The 22,459-nt window shown below is 39.9% G+C and overlaps 1 protein-coding gene across 1 annotated transcript in view; it reads left to right on the top strand.

Annotated features, from left to right (window-relative positions):
• The first annotated feature begins 592 nt into the window (after positions 1 to 592).
• The window catches only part of LOC109039890 (serine palmitoyltransferase 2), a 44,978-nt gene continuing 23,111 nt past the window's right edge, over positions 593 to 22,459 (top strand). The window contains exons 1-2 of the mRNA XM_019055600.2: positions 593 to 1,299; positions 17,665 to 17,765. Of these exons, the coding sequence (XP_018911145.2) occupies positions 17,715 to 17,765 (51 nt within the window). The 5' untranslated portion in view covers positions 593 to 1,299; positions 17,665 to 17,714. The remainder of the gene's footprint in view (positions 1,300 to 17,664; positions 17,766 to 22,459) is intronic.

The following is a 22,459-nucleotide window of genomic DNA, read 5'->3' as shown; positions in this document are numbered from 1 at the left end:
TAATAAATAAATGGCCGGAAATGTGCTGTCTGTTACGCTGACTTTTTATCGCGAAACAGACAGCACATTTTCGGAATTCACATAATATTGATTGAGAAGTAGAGTAGGTAATAAATCATTAGAAAGCGTTATAATACATAGGGTAATTTTTTGAAGATTATAATGCGAAACAATTCGAGTGATTATCATTTCTACTAAAAATATGACCGATAATAATGTGTTGTCTGTTACGGCGACAAAACTATTCTAGTTATCGTGAAACCACCCTCTTGTATAGGCATCAATTTCAAAGGAATTTTTAAAAAATACCTGAGACTCCGCGGATAACTGGCAACGGTGGATACAGTTTGCTGTGGCGATAAGGTAATTGAAAATTGCAATTGAATACTATGCAGCAATTACATTTGCACAAGACGGTGTGTACGCGAAGAGCGATGGCCAAGGCCGAAGGGTAGTTAGACTCTGTGGCGCGGGCGTGAGAACCGCGTAACTCCATTCATAGCGTCGCGTAGATGAGTGATTTTTCTTTTGCACGATAGCACCGAAGACTAGCGGAGGGGAGCTAAAATACACACGCATCCACTGCGGTTTCCCCGTCGGAAAATTCACATCGGGTCTTAGTTCAAGAGCGCCATGTAAGTGTGCAAGAGCTTCCGACTTGGGAAAGAATCGCACGCCAATTGATCATTTTTACCCAGTCAAGAGCCACCCTGGACCAAATCTTCGATTCTAGGCTTCGCTTTCGATAGCCTTTGATTTCGCGTTGGGTTTTCGGTCGGCTTATGCCAGTTGAGTGAAAAAAAAAATTCAATATTTCTCTCGAAGTGGTCAAAATTCTGGTCGAAACAATTTGAAGTTTCTCGGGCATTTTTTCTAATTTTTTTTTTTTAAAAAAAAAATCCAAGTGATTTCATTTTGGAAAATTTTGTGGGGGTCAAAACAGTCGCTCGTCGAGACTTTCGTCGGCTGAACTTACGTCTTAAAGTAATTCGGGCGCTATTTGAATTCGTAAGAAGTTTCATCCGTACTTTTTTTTTAAAAAAAAATAGCAAATTCTAACATTAAAAAGGAAATTTAATACCAGGACAAGTGTAGATTTTGAATCGCAAATTAGTGCGCTGTCCTAAATTTAGTTTCAGTTTTTTTTTTTGTGAAAAAACCGACGGAAACGGACGGTTTATGGTATTATTTTTGTCGTGCGTCTTTGTAAATTATCTTCTGATTTTTACGGTGACAAAAAGTTTACGAATCGCTGGTCTGTCTGAGACGAAGAAAAAAATTGGATACGATTCAATTTGAGTAAGTACAATTTTTATCTGAATGATTTTTAACTTTTAAAATACTTATACATATGCACTGTTGGTGGGTTATGTTGTGTGAAATTGATGAAGTGACTGTCCAACTTTTTCCTTCAAAATGTTCAAAAAGCCAATGAATCGGAGGCTCTTTTCTATTATTTAGTTTTAGTTACCCGTAAACTTTTGGCCCATGCGTAGATCGGCCAAAAGGCATAGGTATACTCAAATCTGTGCCCACAAATTTTCTTCCATTACCTATAGCTGTCTGCACAAGACATGAGAAGTTTTATGTTCCCCAATAGTAATGCTGTATAAGACACGGTCTGAATTCGTCAATGCCTTAGAAGGTGCGAATTTCCAACTTGCGGAGTAATTGGATCGAGTTAAGCAGAAAGGAACCAAATTACATCAGCTGTTGACAGTTTTAACTGGGAAATTTAATGTATTACATGCAAAACGTTTGTCCGGATTTTTGTGCATTTCAGTGAATTTTTAGCATAGTGCGAAGCAAATTCCCTAACAATTTCAAAGGAATCCGCACATACGTTCTCTTTTAAAAAATTGAATTGCCCAGTTAAATTTGGCAACAGCTAATGTGGCTTAATTCCTCTAAGGGAAGAGTATCTAGCAGCTTACCCTCTCTTTTCGAAGTTAGTGTATTCTCAAAACTGACGGAGATCAAGTTTATTTTCTTTTTTTTTTGGGGGGGGGGGGGGGGGGGCTCGTTCCAGAGACTACACTCTCTGCCTTTGAAATTTCTTATTCAGATAGAGTTTTATAGCAGGATATTAGCGGGGGATGTGGGAAGGGGGCAGCGAACATCAGGTATTGATAAAAATGCATAGACTTTCCACTATTTAAATACTATCTCGTTGTTTCATTCATGAATAACTACACAAGAGGTTGAAGTCCAAAAACCAGTCAATGAAGGTGTAAAAGCCTTGAGATAAATTACTTCAACGCACGTACATAAAAACAACCCGTGTGGAATGATAGTGCTTTTGCATTTAAGGCTCCTGTGCCATGCAGTGCTGCTAAGTTTATACAACTTCTCATATTTTGTACAGAAAAAACTATGGGACTAATGTCGCGACGTTTTGTATTTTTATTGTTTTTAAGCGGCTTAAAAGTTTCGAAACCACCTAAGAAGTTTCATTGGGCTCGCTCGGTTTCTTTCCTTATCTGCACTTTTCTCGCTTTCTCATGGAGGCCAAAGCTCATTTATTTTTCCCTGATCCATTAGGATTAAAAAGGCTTTGTAAATTGTGATGGCACTCAGCAGCACAGAGCTTTTTCCATTAGGAGTTTTGAAAAATGACACAAGTTAAATTGTTTAGAATTGGTAAAATGTGTCAGACATGGGCGTGCACAATAGTAAGGCAGTATGCGGGTATGCAATAAGTAATGGAGTTCCAGGCAGAGACGAGTATCACTAGCAAAATTTACGCGCAAGATTCCTCTGAATTCCAAAACCACGTAGGTGAGGTTAACGCCGTATTGAAAATACAGCCGCTCTTCAGAATGAAATTCCTGCTAAAACATCGTTTAGTCGAACGAGTCCAACTGACGAAAGGTAAACACATTCTCTCTCTGCCCGAGACCACAGTTCCGAATGTTTATAGTGTGTCTTCAACTTGCGCCCGGAACTTCGGTTCTGAACTACCTCAGACCCAACTTTAGACTCAATGCAGCTCTTTTATACGTCTGGTATTTACAATTGGACGTATTTCTGCCAAACAGAGCCAAAGAAGGGATGTGCTCGTTAGTCGAAGGTCGTAAGAATGAATGGGAATTATAAAGCGCCAGTGACCACAGCGTCATTGCGCGGTCATCAGCGGTCGTCTTCAAGTCATGAGCCGTGTCCACAACGTTCTTTCTGCATGCTCATGGCTCATGGGTGTTGCATAGTTCTGTTTGACAGAATGTAAAATCCCGCTTCTCCATTTCTCCAGAGGGGATCAAGCCCATTTTAACATTGTTTCATATCCAGCTTTCTAGAGCGCACCCCATACCTACCTCCAACCCGTCTCTAGTTCTGTTTGGCAGAAATACGTCCAATGAAAGTACTTTAGGTATCTTGCGTAAGCGCGAGAAGTGCGTTATAAACCTACTGGGTTTCTCTAAAATGAACACTCAAGTTTAGAAATAGCTCTCAAAGCTGAGGCCGTCATGGAGAGGATCATCGAGCCAAGCTGAAAGTCCATCTCTTTACGAAGTCAAACTCTCCATGCACAGATATAGGGAGCAAATACATTAGAAACATTGCCGTGTTTTTAGCCTTTCAGCCGTTCAGCCCCCAAACAAAGTGACACCCCTATTAATGTATTTGCTCCCCGTCTGCGCACACATGGAGAGTTTGACAACACGTAGAGGTGGACTGACAACGTTGCGTGAGGGATTCCCTCCCATAAGGTCTTGGCTTTTGAAGCTCTTTTCGAGCTTGGGAGTTCGTTTCAGAGAAAACTTGTGGTACCATATATTTCTCGCGAAATGTCACTAACAAAATGGTGCTTTGACCGCAAGTAGGTACCTGGCGCATGCATAAAGAATTTATCTTGCGTTAAATTGAAAAAAATTAAATGTGTTGCCACTTTTGCGAAACTCGTAAGTTGTGCTTATACAGGGCAGAGAGAAAGCTCAAACGAGGTTTTTAGAGAGAAACCATTCAGATTGAGACCCTGACTCATACATCGAGAGTCAAATCACCCCCCCTGCCCGCTCTCCTCCACCCCCCCCCCCAATTAATCAATGTTTTTATGTACACCGTAGTGACTTACAGTGTAGAGTGCACATTCTCTCGTCGCGAAAGCGGTAAAAGCAGTACTATAGCTTCATGATAACACGGGAATTCAGTTGAAGCCTTACGTTAGTGTCAGAAAAAGTGCGGCACGCAATTCTTGAACGATCTCTTGCATGGAAGCAGGGATGAAGGGTTCAAGAAACCACACAATTAGAACACCTAGATTTGAGTCATCAGCGATTGAGATAAATTCATGGCTCAAATGTGCTGTTCTCGGTACTACAAAATAAGCTGCAATTTCATCGTGAAAAGAAACACCTCTCCTATTGACTCTACCTTCCGAAAATTATCGGCTTTGACAAGGAACTTTTTTATCATACATAAACCTGAGATGGAATCAAATATAATAATTCATCACGAGAAAAAAAATTTAATCATTAGTAAAATTTTGTTTTGCATACTGAGTTACATCCTTGACGCAACAAGTATTTCCCTTAGAACAGTGAAAAATTTTCGAACGATAAATTGTCTTCCTATAATGAATCTAATATTTCTTTTCAGATGAAAAGTCGTCTACGCCTTTAGCGCAGATTCACAGAAATGCTGTGTGGAGAAAGTTTGTCAAACTAGTTTTTGAGAGAAGTATGACTATTTAATGTTGAGAATTAATGAATGAATAAGAATTGATAATATTTAGTCCAAGTTGGCCGCAATATACTGCCATAAATGTGTCCGTAAGAGTGGCCGTGATGAGTTCAGAGATTTTAACGAGCGGATAAAAAAGCAAAACGATGGATGCAACTATTCGTGCTCATTGGTTGTCCGTATTGCGTCTTGAAAAATGAAGGCGTTTTGATTTTCTCGCGCTCTTTCCCTCTTCTTACGCTCTCTCATCGCGTTTGCAGTGGTATACTATATTGCAATTCACTGGCAAAACGTCACTTAAGCAAGCAAAAGCAAATCAATTTAAAATTTTCAGGTTATATTTTTAGCTTTTAAAACTAATGAAAGCAATCAAAACATCTTCTTGAGGTTTCCTGTGAATATACTCTCCAATATGAGTAAATGCGCAGAGAATTTTGAGAACAGTTTTCGGTTAGTGTTCTTTTCAAGAAAGAAAACAGGAATGGAGACAGCAACAGCGCAATCGGAGTTGAAGTCATTTTTCTTACTTTATCTCATGACGTCAGGATAAGATGGTGAGTCAAAGAAGACCCGCTAGGCCGCCCGGCGCCCTCTCCACTCCTCTTTTTTGGCCAAATTTTCAATGTGGCTCCACTGACATATCTTAACCGTCATTGGACATTTGGGATTAAAAACAGTTGTCAAACCTAACAAAAACAAATATTACACCATGCACTTTTCGTCTAATTTTCTACATTCAGATTTGAATTGTACGGTGCGTTTTGCCCATCGATTTGCGATATTTACTCGATACTACTCTTAAAAGCGCATCTTTCAATAGTTCTGGGTCAAAATTTGCGTAGAAATACCCTACCTTACGACTTTTCCATAATATGATGTTCTGAAATCTTTAAGAAATGTCCTGAGGTTCAGAAACTATCAGTTGATCGATCCAATACAAAGTGCTGTAGAACGTCCTTTAAATGAATCAATAATGTTTTTGTTACATACGAACCGCATTTTTTTTTTCTTTGTATTGATCGTGTAAAGCTAGCCTGGTGAGAAAAAGCCATCGTGAAAGGCATCTGGGACCCTAGATTTCAAAGCTTCTTCCGTACTGCTGCGAGGAGCCAGAGGCTTGAGACTCAGCAGCTAGTTCCGTTCCGGAAATACCACAATTAAGGCGTGCGAATTATGGAGCCGGCGCGGGGCGGCGCGACGCGCGCATTTAGCGGGCGGTGACCGTCGCACGTCGTGTACTCGCGTAGTACACCCCAAACCTTGGACTTGGCGCCTCCTCCTCTGCCGCTCTGCTCTAGGGTTCCCAGAGTTTTCGCCGTTAATAACGCCATTCCACGTTCGGCAGGGCAACGACGCCACTTTCCACGTCACATACGTGCAATTTGCCGATTTGACGCAATATTTTTATCAATCATTTCTCCTCGCTCATTAGTGACGTGACGACCACAGCTCGGTTGCCGAGTTTCGCGCTGACGTCAGGGTCGCGCGCGCGCCTCATTTTTGCAACGCTCCGCAATCGTTTGCGTGCGGCAGAACCACCGCAAAACAAACCTAGAGATTGCTCATCTTTTTTTTTTCTTTTTGAGTCCTTTTGAGAGTGTACATGCTGGCATTTAAGTGACACGTTGCCAGAGAATTTCAAAGGCGGCAGTGGAGAGGAAGAAACAATAGAGGTTAAAAAGTTCGGAAATAGCAACGAAAAGACAAAACTCTTTCATTTTTCAAGACACCACACGGACAACCATTGAACACGAAAAGTTTCATCCAGCGTTTTGCTTTCCTATCCCCGCGTTAAAGTCTCCCAACTCATGACGGCCACTTTAGCGGACACATTAGTGACGACATCGGCAAACTTGGGCCTAATATTATTATTTAAATCGATTTGCTTTTGCTTGCCTAAGTGACGTATTGCCAGTGAATGGCGATATAGTATACCACTAAAGAGCAAAAGCGATGTGAGAGAGTAAGAAGAGGGAAAAAGCACGAGGAATCAAAACGCCTTCATTTTTCAAGACGCAATGCGGACAACCAATGAGCACGAATAGTTGCATCCATCGTTTTGCTTTCTTATCCGCTCGTTAAAGTCTCTGAACTCATCACGGCCACTCTTGCGGATGCATTTATGGCAGTATATTGCGGCCAACTTGGACTAAATATTATCAATTCTTATTCATTCATTAATTCTCAACATTGAATAGTTATCCTTCTCTCAAAAAATAGTTTGACAAACTTTTTTCAAACAGCATTTCTGTGAAGCTGCACTTGAGTTGTAGAAAGGTTGGGATTTTTAAAAACAATACAAGATTCATATAGCAAGAAAATGCATTCCTCGAAAATTTCTCGTTGCTCTGGGCGAAATACTTGTTGCGTCAAGAATGTGACCCATTATGTGAAATACAATTTGAGTCATAACGACAAAATTTTAGTTTTGATGAAATTTTATTTTTTGTGATGGAATGATTTTATATTTTATTTCGCGTTTTTATGCGGCAAAAACAATTGTTGTGCATGTCAAAGTAAATTATTTTTCGGAAGGTAGAATCAACAGGATAGACTTGTTCCTCTCATAAAACAAAATTGTAGCTCAATTCTTACTCCCGAGAACAGGACTTTTGAGCACATTGAGTAGACAGGTTTTGATTTAAAAAGAACTACTAACTAGAATGATGATAGCAAGACAATTTATTCAAAAGTTTCTCATTGCCCTGAGAGAAATACTTTTTGCGTCAAGGATGTAACTCAGTATGCAAAAGAAAACGTTATTTACGAGAACAAAACTTTACCAATGATGAAATTACGAGTTTTCGACTCCATCTCCCGTTTTTGTGTGATGAAAGCAATTTTCCGTTCAAAACAGGTTATTTTTCGGAAGGTAGACTCAATAGAGAAGTTGGATCTTTTTCAAAATGAAATTGCAGCTTATTTCTTACTCCTGGGAACAGCACACTTGAACCATGCATTTATCTCTATCACTGCAGATGATCCATGGTTCTGCGTCCATGTTAGCATATTTATGTGAGTCAGAAAATGACCATAAAGGCAACGAGGAGTTGTAAAGTTTACATAACTCGGTGTATTTATTCCTGTGTTATCACCATTGGAAAAAACCAAGTAAGGTTATAAAGTCAAATAACTTCCTGGGGAGTTAATTGAAAACGGTAATAAACTGATTTGTTGCGTAAGTTAGGGAAGTGATTTTCTATCAAGGGAAAAGTAGTGGCCTCTTTACGCCGCGTCAGAGTTTAATGGTAATTTTTTTATTAAGAAGATTGAACCTGATCAAAACTGCGATTTTTTCGCAAAAAAAAAAAAAAAACTCAGATTAAATTTCAAATCTCTTCGACCGGAACCCTCTATTGGAGCAATTGCATTTCATTCAAAATGAGATAGAATCTCCTGAAATGGAGATCCTAATGACAACCGAGTGTTGCATTTTAGGAGACTCCATATTAGTGATCAGTCCATTTTATCATGCAGAAATGGGGGGCTAGATACATAAGCAAGGATGGCTTGACTTTCGGCTAAACATTATTCATACCTGACACTTCCAACCCCCCCCCCCCCCCTAAAAAAAGTGACAGCCCTGCAGCGTATCTAATCATCCATACCCCTTCAAGAAGGATTCGAGTGATGCAGAAGTGGATTTTCACAATTAGAAAGGACAATAAGCAAAGTTTCATGATCGGATAACAGTTTTCGGTCGGTTAACATACAGTTTTACTGATAAAATTCGGCTTACACTAATTTTGAAAACAAAATAATTGGAACAAGTCGACTATCAATAAACAACTGTTGTCCGCGGCTTTCAGGTCGAAAATTGCAACGGTTTACCTTTGAGCTGACCTCGAAATCGAGGATAAGAATAGATATGAACCGCTGCATTGGGATGTACCTATCAAAACTTCCGTAGAGAATTTGGTTTCGTGTTCACACCGGTATTTTTTGTAGATTTCGTTTGCAAAAATTCGCCCGAGTAATACCATTTACTGGAAAAAAATATAGTAGATTGTACCAAACTCGGACACAGCGAAACCAGTATGGTAATAATACTGGACTGTATGGTAGTATTTACTATACTTTGGTAAGTATCAACAGCATTCTGTTGAATACTACCATAATTCTGGTTATTTTCACCAAATGGTATCACTGCGTAAAAATTTAAGTAGACTTATAGGAGATGTTACCATACTTTTTTTCAGTGTTGTGGTCCTTGCTTTTAACCGGAGTTCCGATCATTCGATCGTAAATAAATCAGGAAGCAAGGTAAGGATAAGACCTTTGAAAGACCTATTTCCTCATTAAAATTTCACGCAGCATACCTACGAGGAATACGGAAACTTCGAAAGAGAAAAAACACATCGAAACCGAGCATTCAAAAATTAACTCACAAGTCAGAAATTAAGATTTGTGTTTCACATTATGAATACCTTAATCAACCCCCCCCCCCCCTCTCCCGCAAGAATATCAAATTAACATGGGTCGAATCAGTTACTGAAACAATCAATAAGTTAAACATTTTATTGGATCATGGTTTCAAAGTCATTCTCCTCTTCCGATAATTCATGGTCCTACTGGCCTTTTTTTGAAGGAAAAAGAAAAGGATAAAAGATATGCACCACACAGGAAAAATCCTCTATATGGGGCCGTTCGAGTATTAGGTCGCGCACTTTTTCCGATTTTCGGACCCTCCCCCCCCCCCCCTCCCCCTGGTAACGCACCCGTAACGCAGCTCTAGCTCCCCCCCCCCTCCCCCGATTTTAAAAACATCAAGAAAACTCTGTGGAAACAACTTGAAAAATTCGGGTTTTTTTTAGATATCTCGCTGAAATGCGATGGGAAAATCAACAAAGGTGTGAAAACCGTTGCGTTGACTGGGTCACGCTCCGAAAGGATTCATAAGGGAAGGACGGCATTTTCAATTTTTTGCACGTTTTCTTCAAAGTTTTTTTTTCCCTCCGGCTCGGATTTGTTTCGTAACGCTAGGCTTGACCCCCTCCTCTCTTTGTAACGCACGGTAATGCTGGCTCAAACCCCCCTCCCCCTAAGTGCGTTACGTAATACTTGAACAGCCCCTGTCATAAGTCATACCGAAAGTAGCTCAAAGCTCGATTTGACTAGAGTAGGCTCAGCAGGCCGATTATTGAAATGTTGTGTTTGTCAGGAGGACATAGATGACTTATTGTTAGATTAAATGACGTAGTGTGATTGGTCTTGTTGCTGCTTTGTCGTGCTTATGTCGGGAGGAATTGGCGATAAGCGAATGGCACCTCTTGATTTCCCGAAAGCATGTCGCTACATCTACTTGACATAGGCACGGCAAAGCAGCAGTAAAACGTAGCCGGCCAAACACCCGCACACCACACCAATTAACCTACGTCACCCGCCTGCCCGAAAAACACAAAATTTCAATTACTAGCGGGAAGTGTGAACTGACATAAACAGAAAAGGTACATCCTCACACATGAATAGTATCTGGAAAGTTTTAATGCTTCCATCATATTCTACGTAAAATTTTGAGGAAAACGTGTACTGTAGTGCATAATTTTACATCCTGTCTGTAGGTCATTTTCAAGTTCTACTGGAGTGCGATTCTAGGCTCTTGGGCATTGCGAAAACCCTGACCTTAACTCACGCGACATGGGAAGACACGTTCATCAACTTCACATCGAGAGTATAAGTACTTGCTTGCAAGTTACCGTTGAGTTCCATGGAGCACCATCCGCTGAAAACGTGCTCATCGCCGTACCTAAAGTCTCTCACGTTCAGCAAGTCGGCTCCTGAAATTTCACTCGGATGAAACGCTCATTCATCGGTAATTACCGATGGTTAAGCGTTGAGCAACACTTCATAATCCGATTGGCATGCCGTGTCATTTAATTATGTACCGAGAATCCTCTGACTTCCGCAAAGTTCAAAGCAGTTTAAACGGTCCGCTGAGATTTTTGGGTCAGGATACTGAAATACTCGACTTCGGTTACAAGCCAATACGGTGTTCGAAATCAAAGTAACGAAATTCCATTTGGAGTCTCAGATCATGCTGCTTTGCTAAAGAAAAACGCTGTTGGAGCATTTTGACGTTGCCAATTCTCTTTAAAACTCTTGCGAAAAACTTGTATTTTTTATTTATTTCTTGGAATCAATCTGGACTTTAAGTCGAAATTAAACCGAGTGTATCTGAGAAATAAAATGTAAAAACAGAAAATGAATCCTCTCATGAATAGACATTTGCTTATGAGAAATTTTTTAACATTCAGAAATGGCATTCGGCATTCTTCATGGACACAAGAGTATGAGTAGATACGGAACCGGGGAATTCTGTGCTAACGCTGGCGATGATGGCTTAGGAAAAATCCGGCTCAAACGCGGGAAAAGACTTGAGCATCGTGCTCCATTTTAACACGCGCGATGGCTTTTTCAACCTAATTTTAAGAGATGATTATGGAAAAATATGGGAACCCGTGGTCAGCTGCAGATTTGTACCTCATGATGTTACGCATATGAACACGGTTAGGAACTAGGCAAAGATGATTATGGGAACCGTCTCTTCATCAGATTTAAAAGATTTTCCCCGTGGTGTAGGATTATTTTGGGTGCCAACAAACTTGCAGTTTAGTCCATTCTTCTTAGGTAGGTACTGAATATCGTGTGCTTTTTTCCTGAAAATGAAAATTTTACCATGGCGTGCCTTGCAATGACGGCATCAAACGATGCATATTTCCGTCAAATCGCCACTGGGCACCAGTTGGGCATTCGCTATTAAAGTCAAATGGACGTATTTCTATCAAACGGGTCTATATGTGCATTATGAAATGAGCCCTGAGACCCATAAGAATACATGCATAACAGGGCTTACGTCATAATGCACATAGGTCCGTTTGTCATAAATACGTCCAAATATCGACGGAGAAACTCTCAAAGCACGTATATCGTTTGCGGTGTTTAAAAATCGCCGCTCCTCTTTTATTTTATTTTTTTTTTTTTTTTGAGAGAGAAAAAAATCTGCAACATTACTCCTCGAGTTTTTTCAAAATTTGCCTCGCTCAGAGGAGAAAAATCGAGCAAGTTTTCAAGAATTGACGCTGAGTGGTCTTCCATGTGAAAATAAAGTATGAGAAGAAGTCTGCAACGTCGTCGCAAAGCGAGATACGTGGTCTGGTAATTTCACTGTCGATAAGATTGCACAGCGTATGGGTACACGAGAGGCAATATCAATGATGAAAATATGAGACGAAAATTGAAGCAGTGGTTATAGACTGTGAAACAAAAAGGTATGTATCTCTATTCCTGCGTTTCAAAATGTCTGTTCATGCTTTATTAGACCTAAATGTATACTTTCTATGCTTAAAGCACACATAAACACAGGAAAAAATCAGTCGTACGAAATTCTACGAGGTCAAAACGGTAAACGGTTGGTTTTTGTAAAAATAAGTGATAAAAGGTCGAAAGTTTGCAATGTCACAAAAATAACTGTTATTTTGGACTCTCTATCTAAATTCCAAAGACTCGAGTATTTATACAAGTATGAAAAATTTTACAACTATCAATCTACTATAGAATATTATTCTTAAAAAGAATCTTATGAAAAATAATACACAAAAGAGATTTCAGCTAACATTTGGTTAAGATAAAGAAGAAACATGAAAAACACGGAAAAAAGGTTTGATCAGAAACATGGAAGATACTTATGAGCCCAAAAATAAAACAGCAGCAAGAGAAAATAATCTGAGTGTAAGTCCCAGTATGAAATACCTAAATTCAGTATAATGATATCATTTAAAGCAATACAGCTATATACATTGATTTCATTTTAAAATAGAATGAAATAGATTGATTCATGGATATCAACTTGAAATCAAACAAATTAACATTCGTTTTTTCTTCACGTGCGCGATTAGTTCTTCTTTGGAAACGTGTACTACATATATTTTTCGCAACAATTTGAAAGATGATAATATTATTATTGTGCTCGTGAGTCGTGCCTCTCCGTGCGGAGCCTTTAGATCGTGTTACACTTTTTGTATCTATTAAAAATGCAGGCGCTTCAAGTTTTCGAATCGGTTACTCGCAATCAATCCATTGAATGAACCAGCGCGCAGCGGGAGCTGTACATAAACCGCGTAATTTTGAAGGAACACGTCGACGGTGTGGGTCGGCAATCACATAACTCGGTTTGCGACGCCGCAGACTTCCTGTCATACTTTATTTTTTAATCGGAAAACTACTCGACGGCAATTCTTTAAAACTGCCGTGATTTTTCTTCCCTGTGCGAAGAAAATTCTGTAAAAACTTCGAGGAATGCCGTCAATTTGTTCTCTTTTAAAAAAATAACATAGAGGCGGAGATTTTGAGACACTGCAAACGAGATATGTGATTGCGAAGTTAGGTTTCGACGTGTTTCCCACAAAAGCGTTATTTCACGTCGCGTCTATTCCAAATATACAGGTGAAGATTAGATTCCATTGGCTAAATAATGACCTTAATTTTGAGTCTACATATTAGCAGGTGGCATTCCATCTTTCATCGGTGTATTATCGTTTGCAAAATCTCTCGAAATAAGGAGAATGATCCTGCAACTTTCGTTCATTAGCTTGTCTCGGTAGCTAAGGAAAAACTCAGTTGATGCTTGGTTTACAAATAGCCTTTGAATAGTAATACAGTAACTATCGCGAGGAGATAAACGGTTCTGTGTAATGAATGAGAAGATTCGCCCTAAGCGCTGACACGCAATGCTCAAACCGACACCTTGGGAATTGGTTTTTTGCTCACAATTACGACTTTGTCATAGATATGTCAATGTATCAGAGAACAGAAATAACATTATGACAAGTTAAGAACTTATCATGCGCTAACTATTTTCTGCGCATGACGTTATTTAAAAAAAAAAAAAAAAAAAACCGATTAACTTTAGATTCCGCTGTTGTAGTCTTCGCTCGTGTTTATTTTTTTTTTTAAAAGATAATTCACCTACAGTTATTCTCGGAATTATGAGTGAATTTACTTAATGAAGAATATTCACCAGAAATTCATGGAGATAATTGGTTGGTTCTTGGATAATCAGTTTTAAAAATTTGAAAATACAACCAGGAATGTTTAAACGTTGGAATGGAGATGCGTATTTTTTAACTTTAACTATAGCTTTCCTTTTGCTTGTCTATGTGACGCATTTCCAGCCAATTGCAATAGCGCGCCACTGGACAAGAGACAAGAGGGACAAGAGATGGTAAAGGATGGGAAAAATCACGAGAAAGCAAAGCGCCTTCACTTTTAAGGACGCAATACGGACATCCACTTAGCACGAATAGTCGCATCCAACATTTTGCTTTCATATTCGCTCGTTAAAATCTCCGGGCTCCTTACAGCCTCTCTAACGGATACCTACGTTATGGCAGTGTTGGAAAACTAAGATTGAAAATTATCTACTTAATAAATGAAAAAATGCGCTCTGAGTCCTGACGTCGAGCAAAGCACAAACAAACATCTTGAAAATTGGGTTTTCACTCACAATTGGACGTATTTCTACCAAACAGATCTATGTGCAAGTGAGAAATATGGGGTGTGCTCGTTAGTTCTCTGGCGGTAAGAGTGAATGAGAATAATAAAGCGCCAGTGACGTCAGCGGCAACGAGGCCCCTCTCCGCGGTCGTCGCCGTCCGCCCGCCTCCTTATAAACTCATGAGCCTTGTCCACAACGCTCTCTTGCCATGCCCGCGGCTCATGAGTTCCGCATTCAGTTCGCACATAGGTCTGTTTGATAGAATGCAATATCCCGCTTTTCCAATTCTTCAAAAGGAACCACGCCCTCTTTTACATTGCTTCATAGGCAGCTTTCTAGAGCACACCCCATGTTTCTCGCCTCCACATAGGTCTGTTTGATAGAAATACGTCCAATTACGACTTTGCTATCAGCTTGTCAAGCAGCCATAATAAGGAGAATCATTCTCACTGGAGTTGAGCATTTTTAATGGAGCTAACAATATTCTTCGCAAAATGCTGTTTCCTGTCCCTTTCTTTAAAGAAATTTAGCTATGCTCAACCATTGCTCATATTTTAGGGCAAATCCACAGAGGATTTAAAAGCGTTCAGTAGTTTGATGCTCAGCAGAGAAGAGAGAGAGAGAGAGAACACAAAGTGGTGTGGAATGTAGTTAGGCTGAGTCCTGTTAAATCCCAACAAATGGACTTATGTTTGCTAAAAGGAAGTGTGTTGCACGCAAACCTGAGGAACTATGTGCATAGGCACATAGTTCCTTTCAGCAGTATGCGCCCAAATAGTATTGCTGAATTTGTAATTTCCCGGCGATCATTGATCAATCGGTGTGCCGAACCTCATTGGTCATCTACACCTCTTATCAACTTAATACATACGCTCTCCCCTCATGATCGCAGTAAGTTAAGTTGTATAAGTTATTTAGTGGAAATCAAGTTGTAGAAGTTATTTAATAGAAATCAAGTTGTAAAAGTATTGTAAATAAATAAAAGTGCCTCCGCATAAGCTTTCAGTGATAAACCGGTCTTTTTTATAGGTAGTGTTACTTCAACATTTATTGTGTTACTTCAACAATGGGCCTGTTGCAAACTTTTGCTATATCAAAACTAAGATTTGTTTCTTATAGATAATGCCTCAAAAATCACGATGAGCGCATTGGCAAAGTCTGAAATGCACTCATAACTTCACAATCTGCGTAAGAAATTTGCGGTTTTTTGAGCTTCCCGCTTCAAAAACGATACTACGGCACAGGTGAACATTTTGTTAGAGGAGGCGTTCCATCGTCGGCAATATTCATCATGGCCGACGCCAATTCGCCAAAACACGTATGATGAGACGAGATAACACCTGAACAGCATTAGACCAGATAACAATCGGCGTGTTTACGTTCATATTTTTCTCGCCCGCCTTGATTGACCCTGAACTCACCTCGAATTACGCGCGGAACTGCGGAAGCGTCGGCCATGATGAACATTGCCGACGATGGAACGACTCCTCTAACAAAATGTTCACCTGTGCCGTAGTATCATTTTTGAAGCGGGAAGCTCAAAAAAACGCAAATTTCTTACGCAGATTGTGAAGTTATGAGTGCATTTCAGACTTTGCCGATGCGCCCATCGTGATTTTTGAGGCATCATCTGTAGGAAACAACTCTTATATTTTCTCTAGCAAAAGTTTGCAACAGGCCCATTATAACGTTCCTTCATCTGGGAAAGAACAAATTTAAGACTCGGAGATTAGAGCTGATGCGGATACCACCCCTTTTTCCAGCTGAATGAAATCTTTTATGGTTATTACGTCAAGGGCGTCGATACAAATCCTCAAGTGTTCATCACTCCAATTACACGCGTTGCTCAATAATAAACGCGAGTTATGACGCCTTCCTCTAGAATCTGGAGATCAGAGCAATGAGCAAATTACGAGCTCGGTCGCACTCGGACAGGGGAAATAACAGGGAAAAGCGTTAAAAGATCCCGAGGCCTATTTTGCCTCTAATTAGACATTGACGACCCGGCTTGATTGAACTCCCATCGTTCACACACGATTGCGGACTCTTCGAATTATGACGTCACGCTTGGAATTCTCCATTCAGTGGAGCCAAGGCGAGGTCCTAGCATTCAAGGTTTATACTATTTCGCGAAGATCATGAGGGCTTCATTGATTTTGTCTAAAGTAAGCTCGAAAAATGGAGATGTTGCATGAGTGAGGAATTTGCGATTTGACTACTGATTATCATGTAAAATTTCGCGAGAAACACGATGCTTTCACTAAATTTCTCTGAAATCAACTCCCAAGCTCAAAAAACGCTCTTAAAGTTGAGGCTGTAATGGAGGGGATCTCCTACGCTATCCCGAGAATCCACCTCTACATCAAGACAAAGTCTCCATGCAAAGATAGGGAGCAAATACATTAGCAGGGTTGGCGTGTTTTCAGTTTTAGAGCCCCCAAATAGGTAAAGTGGCAGCCCTGCAATGTATTTGCTCCCTATCTCTGCATGGAGAGTTTGTTTTGACTTAGAGGTAGGCTCTCAGGATAGCGTGGGATATCTTCTCCATCATGCCCTCAACTTTGAGAGCTAAACCAGTGGCACTATCGTGTTTCTCGCGAACTTTTACAGAAGAATCAATAGTCAAATCGCAAATTCCTCACACATGCAAGATCTCCATTGTGATAAAAAATGAAAATTTAGAGGAACTTATAGTAATGATGACCGTCTATACGAGAGGGAACTTCAGTTCACGGAGGTAAAATTTCCAATGAAGAATGCGTTTTATGCCGAGGTAGCCGACGCGGGCATGTAGAAATCGCCTCCCCTATTTTTGCCCGGATGGGGCTGAAATGATACTCTTGAGGCAGAAAACTTACTTTAAAATTAAAAGGTACCTACCTGAGTTTTAGTAAAATGCAGAGGTGTTTTCGGATTTCTCGTCCAAGTTTGTATTTTTATCGATCAAACTTGAGGGTTGAATTTCAAATTCCCGTACCTTGCGAGATTTTCTTGTTCCGTCCTGTGTCGGTCTGTTTCGAAAATTTTTGGGGTGCTGGAACGTCTTCGCGGCCTCTCTTCTTAGGTGGGGACCCTCCTAATTAACCTACTTCATGTGGGGTTTTCACGTTTTGGGGGCCCCTGGAGGCGTCCTTAAGGGGCCCCCTGCGCCACTTGTCAGAGTTTCTGGGGTGCTGAAGCACACTAGCACCCTTGGCCGGATCTTCCCTGGTTCCGTCTACGTTGATTTAGTCACAAACAGTAGTATTGATGTATTTTCATGTACCTTTTGAGGCCAAGAGCAATTTTCAATCGTAAATGAAGAATCTTTATTCATCGGGGATCAAGTTAGATGAAATCTCGTGGGGTACCTAAAATTTACCGGACGATACTGATACGCTGCTGAATTGAAGCACATAGGACTACATTCATTGTGGGTAATTAATTCCTTCCTTCAATCAATCCATTCCTTTCCGCCTAAATGATGATTTTCTTTTTTTTTCTTTCAGGCCGGAAAATGCGGGGCTTACTTCCGTTCTTTTGATGAGCAGAGGACAAAATGACGGCGGCGAAGATGGTAGCAATTACGAACGTGCGTCATGCAGAGCAGGTACGTCACCCGGTCTCATAATTCGTACTTCAATCCGAGTGGAGTAGATAAAAGCGATTAGCAGGAAAATCAATTATTGCCCTTTAAAGTTAAAATAAATTACTGCTTACCCTATGATTGTGAGGAAAAGAATTATCATAAATCCTGAGGATCGGGAAAATCAATTTCGATGGAGAAACAACGCCGGACATAAGATTTCAGAGAAATAATTTCATTAGACCATTTGCTAAACGTGGCTCATACAGGAGTCCACTAAGCCCTCTCGTCCCCACGCTCCTGATCACTGCGTCGGCGTCACGAAGAACAATGGGCCTTGGGTCCCAACGCGGCCGATACCCGTACCCCAATTACTCACGCTTCATTAACCATTTCACCGTCACGCTAGGATTCATCCAATTTTCAAAAAAAATTGTTTCGCATGTATTTAGCAATTTTTTCCTTACTCTCCGTTAAAACACAAATAAAAAGAGACCTCATTCATAAAAATCGGCCGAATAGAAGAGAAGTTACAGTAATCGAAATCCGAAGAAATCAACAAAACCTCGACTCCTCGATACGAAAAATAAAATGAAGGGGAAAAAAAGAAAGTATAAATTACAATTAAATATAATTGACCTCAAAATTTGACAAACAATTCATTTATATACCTAACGCTGAAAAAACTGGGAGAAATTACAAAAAATTTGCCTCTTGCAAGGGGCTTCTTTGTAAGAATTTTGACCTGAAGACAACGGTCGAATAACAGCAGTACTCCATACAATACACGGTGTGCCTGAACGAGTTAAACATTTTTCATACGTCCAAATCGAAAAATCTTTATATTTTTAACTACAATGTTTCTTGAATCGTTTAAGCAAAAAAAAAAAAAAAAAAAAATTCCGTCGAGATTCTGGAACGCAAAGGCGCTTTAAAAGTATTCTGGGGCTATAATAGCTAAATCACCGGTAGTAAATTCGTTATATTATTAAAAAGAAATTGACTCCATAGTTTAATTCCTTAGTTTCTTGAATACGATTATTTTAAGCACTTAAACATTTATACCACCAATTTTAGCCATGGGGTGATTTCCTGAGAGCCGATAATATCACGAATTTCTCATAGAACCCCTCAACAGTGGCTTGCTTTTTTGGCAGCCGATTCGGCCATCGAACCGGAGTTTAAATGGAAGCTGATAATAACCCAAAGCTCTGAGAAAAATTTTGAGATGAGTATAAGAACGGTTTGTTGTAAGTAGCGAGGAGAGGCGGGCAAAGCGGCTAAAATCCTATCTAATTTTTACAGTTTTTCTGTTGAATTAATGTTGCCGCGGGCTTCTGACTGTCCACACATAGTTCTGTTCAGCATATCGATACATAAGTATTTACATTTTACATACGTAGAATCTAATTTTCACGTCGGGGAGTTGACATATTTTGATTTTTTCGATTTTATACGGAAAATTGATGGTTTTTCGGGATTGAAATTATTATTGTTTCATGAAAAATAAATGCACCCAAAATGACTATAGCATATTGATTCTTACACATTTGCACTCACAAAATTGGTTGGTAAATTCAACGAGTGGGTGCATCGACCTGGTATATCAAGTTTCTGCAATTTTTTACGGCAAATCAGTAGATTTTCGGGATGTAGATTGCTTACTTTCAATTCATGAATGAATAAAGCAACGACATGGTTGAACTTCTTTGCATGGAAAGACGTTTAAAATAACAAAATCAAGACTTTTCTGTTCATTTCGATGAAAATCAACTAACGGGAATACTTTTGCTATTGAGCTAAATCTCGCAACTTTCACCGTCGATATACACTCTCCGTTTATAGAAGCAACCCCATTGTTCAACGCCGGATATTGCTCACTAGTTGGTAGTTGAGCGAAAATAGAACTTTTTGAGACAGTTTATGAAAACAATGTAGTTTCCCCGGTAAAAATTGGCAGTAGAATGTGTGTTCCAAAATACCATAGACCTAAAGCCGGCTGTAAGATTTCCAATAGCTTCTGTAGCCGGCTGTACAATTTCTTATAGCCTTTTATAGCCGATGGCGATTAAGCAACAGCCAGACGATAAAGTTTATACTAAACGTTACTAAATATGGATACCAGGACTTAGTTAGTTTTTGGACTACCGTTCTCTTTTCGTGCAGTAGTATCTTGATTTATTTTGCGAGGAAAGCTCCGTGCTTTTGAAGGATGCCTGTCATTCTTAATATGTTGGAGCGCTTTCAATTTCTTATGATACTGTGCAATACCTCTGGTGTGAAATCGTTGCTTCAGACGCCGTGGCACGCTGCGGCGCGGCGGGCGGGCAGAGAGTGCGAAACGCGCATTGGCGCCTACAAACCTAACAGGGATACTTCAAGCATTGCGCAATGCGTGAAGTATCCCTGTTAGGTTTGTAGGCGCCAGTGCGTCGCCGCTCCACTTTGTATTAGGCTCTAATATTTAATCTCGCGGAGCCAGCGTTTTTCAACTCATGATTTTGAAATGTTTGCAAACTCTGTATGGACTATTCTCATTTTAATTGATGAAAAAAAAATATGTTTTAAAGGAAAATATAATGTGTGTTTTGTAAATATTAAGGTAGTTCCGTATCAAACTTAATGATTTCCAAAGTACACGAATTTCTACACAATTTCTTATAGCCTTTTATAGCCAATGGCGATAAAGTGTAAAGCCCGGCGATAGGAACTATAGCCCGACTGTAGCTTCGTATAGCCGCTCCGGCTATATGATTTGCTCCGCTTTCTACAGCCAGCTATACAATGATTTTCAATAGCCTTCTTTAGTCGGCTATAAGAACTTCCGTGGTATTTTGAAACGCAGCTCCTATCGCCAATTTTTACCAGGCCGGGTTTCCTCAAACAAATTGTTAAACACGTTGTTGAGCAAACAACAGAAAGAGAAATTTTATGGACTGACCCATAAAGCCCTGCGCTTTCATCGATTCCCAATCACACACACTTTCCAAAAACTTTCAAATGTTGCCAAAAATTGAGCGACTTCTTCTTTGATTCAGGGGGCTCTTGGGAGCAGCTTTTGTTCTAAAATTAGGACGAAAATTTATTGAAAATTTCCCGATAAATTATTGATACATCCTTGATTGTTGAGGTGAAACGTCTACCACAATCATCATCACCAACACCTGACAGCGCCCTATCCGGTACATCAGGAATATTTTAGCATACAATTTTTAAAAATGTTTTTGGTGAAATTTTAATAGGTAAAAGGGGTGAGGGGCTTGGAGGACAAGGCGCATAAGTGCAGTTTTTTGAAAAAAATGAGATATTAATGATTTCAAGTAAAATAAGTCTTAATGCATATTCTGCAGAGAGAAATTAGTTAAGAAATTCTAATTTTCAAGCATCAAAAAGTCAATTTGAAATTTTTTACCGCCATGAATATTCATGTAATGTCGAAACTTCAAACATGTTTTTCTCGGTATAGCAAAAACTACACTTATGCGCCTTGTCCTCCAAGCCCTTAATTTAAAGAGTTGAAAATATCGTCATTAGCTCCGACCTCACGATACGTATGAAATATTTTCGAATTGTTTTAGCGATATTTTCAATTTTACGAGGTTTGTTTTGAATTTTCACATTTCATATGTTCCAGGCAATGGACCACTAAACAAGGTCTGAACTAGAATGAAAGTGTCACATGAGCTCTCTTTAAAATCTTACGCAGAAATCGAATCATTCAGCATATTTGAAAAGCAACTTGTGAAGCAGATTATAGCAAGTCACAGATCAAATGGACGTATTTCTGTCAAACGGCCACCTATGTGCATTATGACGTGAGCCCTGTTATGCATGTATTCTTATGGGTCTCAGAGCTCATTTCATAATGCACATAGACCCGTTTGATAGAAATACGTCCAAATGGAGATTAGATTCATCGATGACGACCAATGACGTCATTCGGACGTATTTCTGTCAAACAGAACTAAGCGCAACTTTGAGTTCCTTTTGAGGAATTTAGAATGCCGGATAGCGCATTCTGTCAAACGGAACTAAGCGCCACGGAAAAGCATTGCGAGTATAGGACGGAATGAGCTTGACGCCCGGATCCGCGGCCAATCCAAGCCCCCCTCATCCTTCCTCCCCCTACGGCGCTTAGTTCCGTTTGACAGAAATACGTCCATTTGTACTTAAATCTGTTATTTAACCAAAATATTAATTATAAATACAAACATCTTGTTTAGGAGTTAATTTCCACAATCCTCATTTTGCGATTCGTTTAACTCGTGTTTTGACGAGAAGGCATGTTGCGAAGCGCTTTGATTCAAACCTTGTCTTTAGCCTCATTGGTTGTAAAAAGAAATTTTGCGGTATTGACAGGAGCATGACGCAATCAGAGGGCGGAGTTTCGTGTCTCCCCGCTGATATGATAAGTGAATTACCCGGATCTCTCACTCCCAAAACAAGCGATTGATACTCAGTGAAATATTACTTATGCAAATAGAACCATTCTCAGCATTGCTGTCGAATTATTTATCGTATTTTAGTGGTCGTTTGGCCGGTGCCCTTCCACCAATAGTAGCGCGGCTGCTCGCGTGTTCACAGCTCAAAGCTGCGTCGACTCTGACGCAGAGAGTTACATAAACCCAATTCTACTTCAATCATGCGCTAAATGACGAGTCCGTAATTTGCACAAATCCATCCAACATTTTCCACGCGTCTCAGTCTGTGATGAGACC

Source organism: Bemisia tabaci, chromosome 3 (genome assembly GCF_918797505.1).
Source record: "Bemisia tabaci chromosome 3, PGI_BMITA_v3".
In the NCBI taxonomy this organism is placed as follows: domain Eukaryota; kingdom Metazoa; phylum Arthropoda; class Insecta; order Hemiptera; family Aleyrodidae; genus Bemisia; species Bemisia tabaci.
This window is presented reverse-complemented; position numbering and strand designations above follow the sequence as displayed.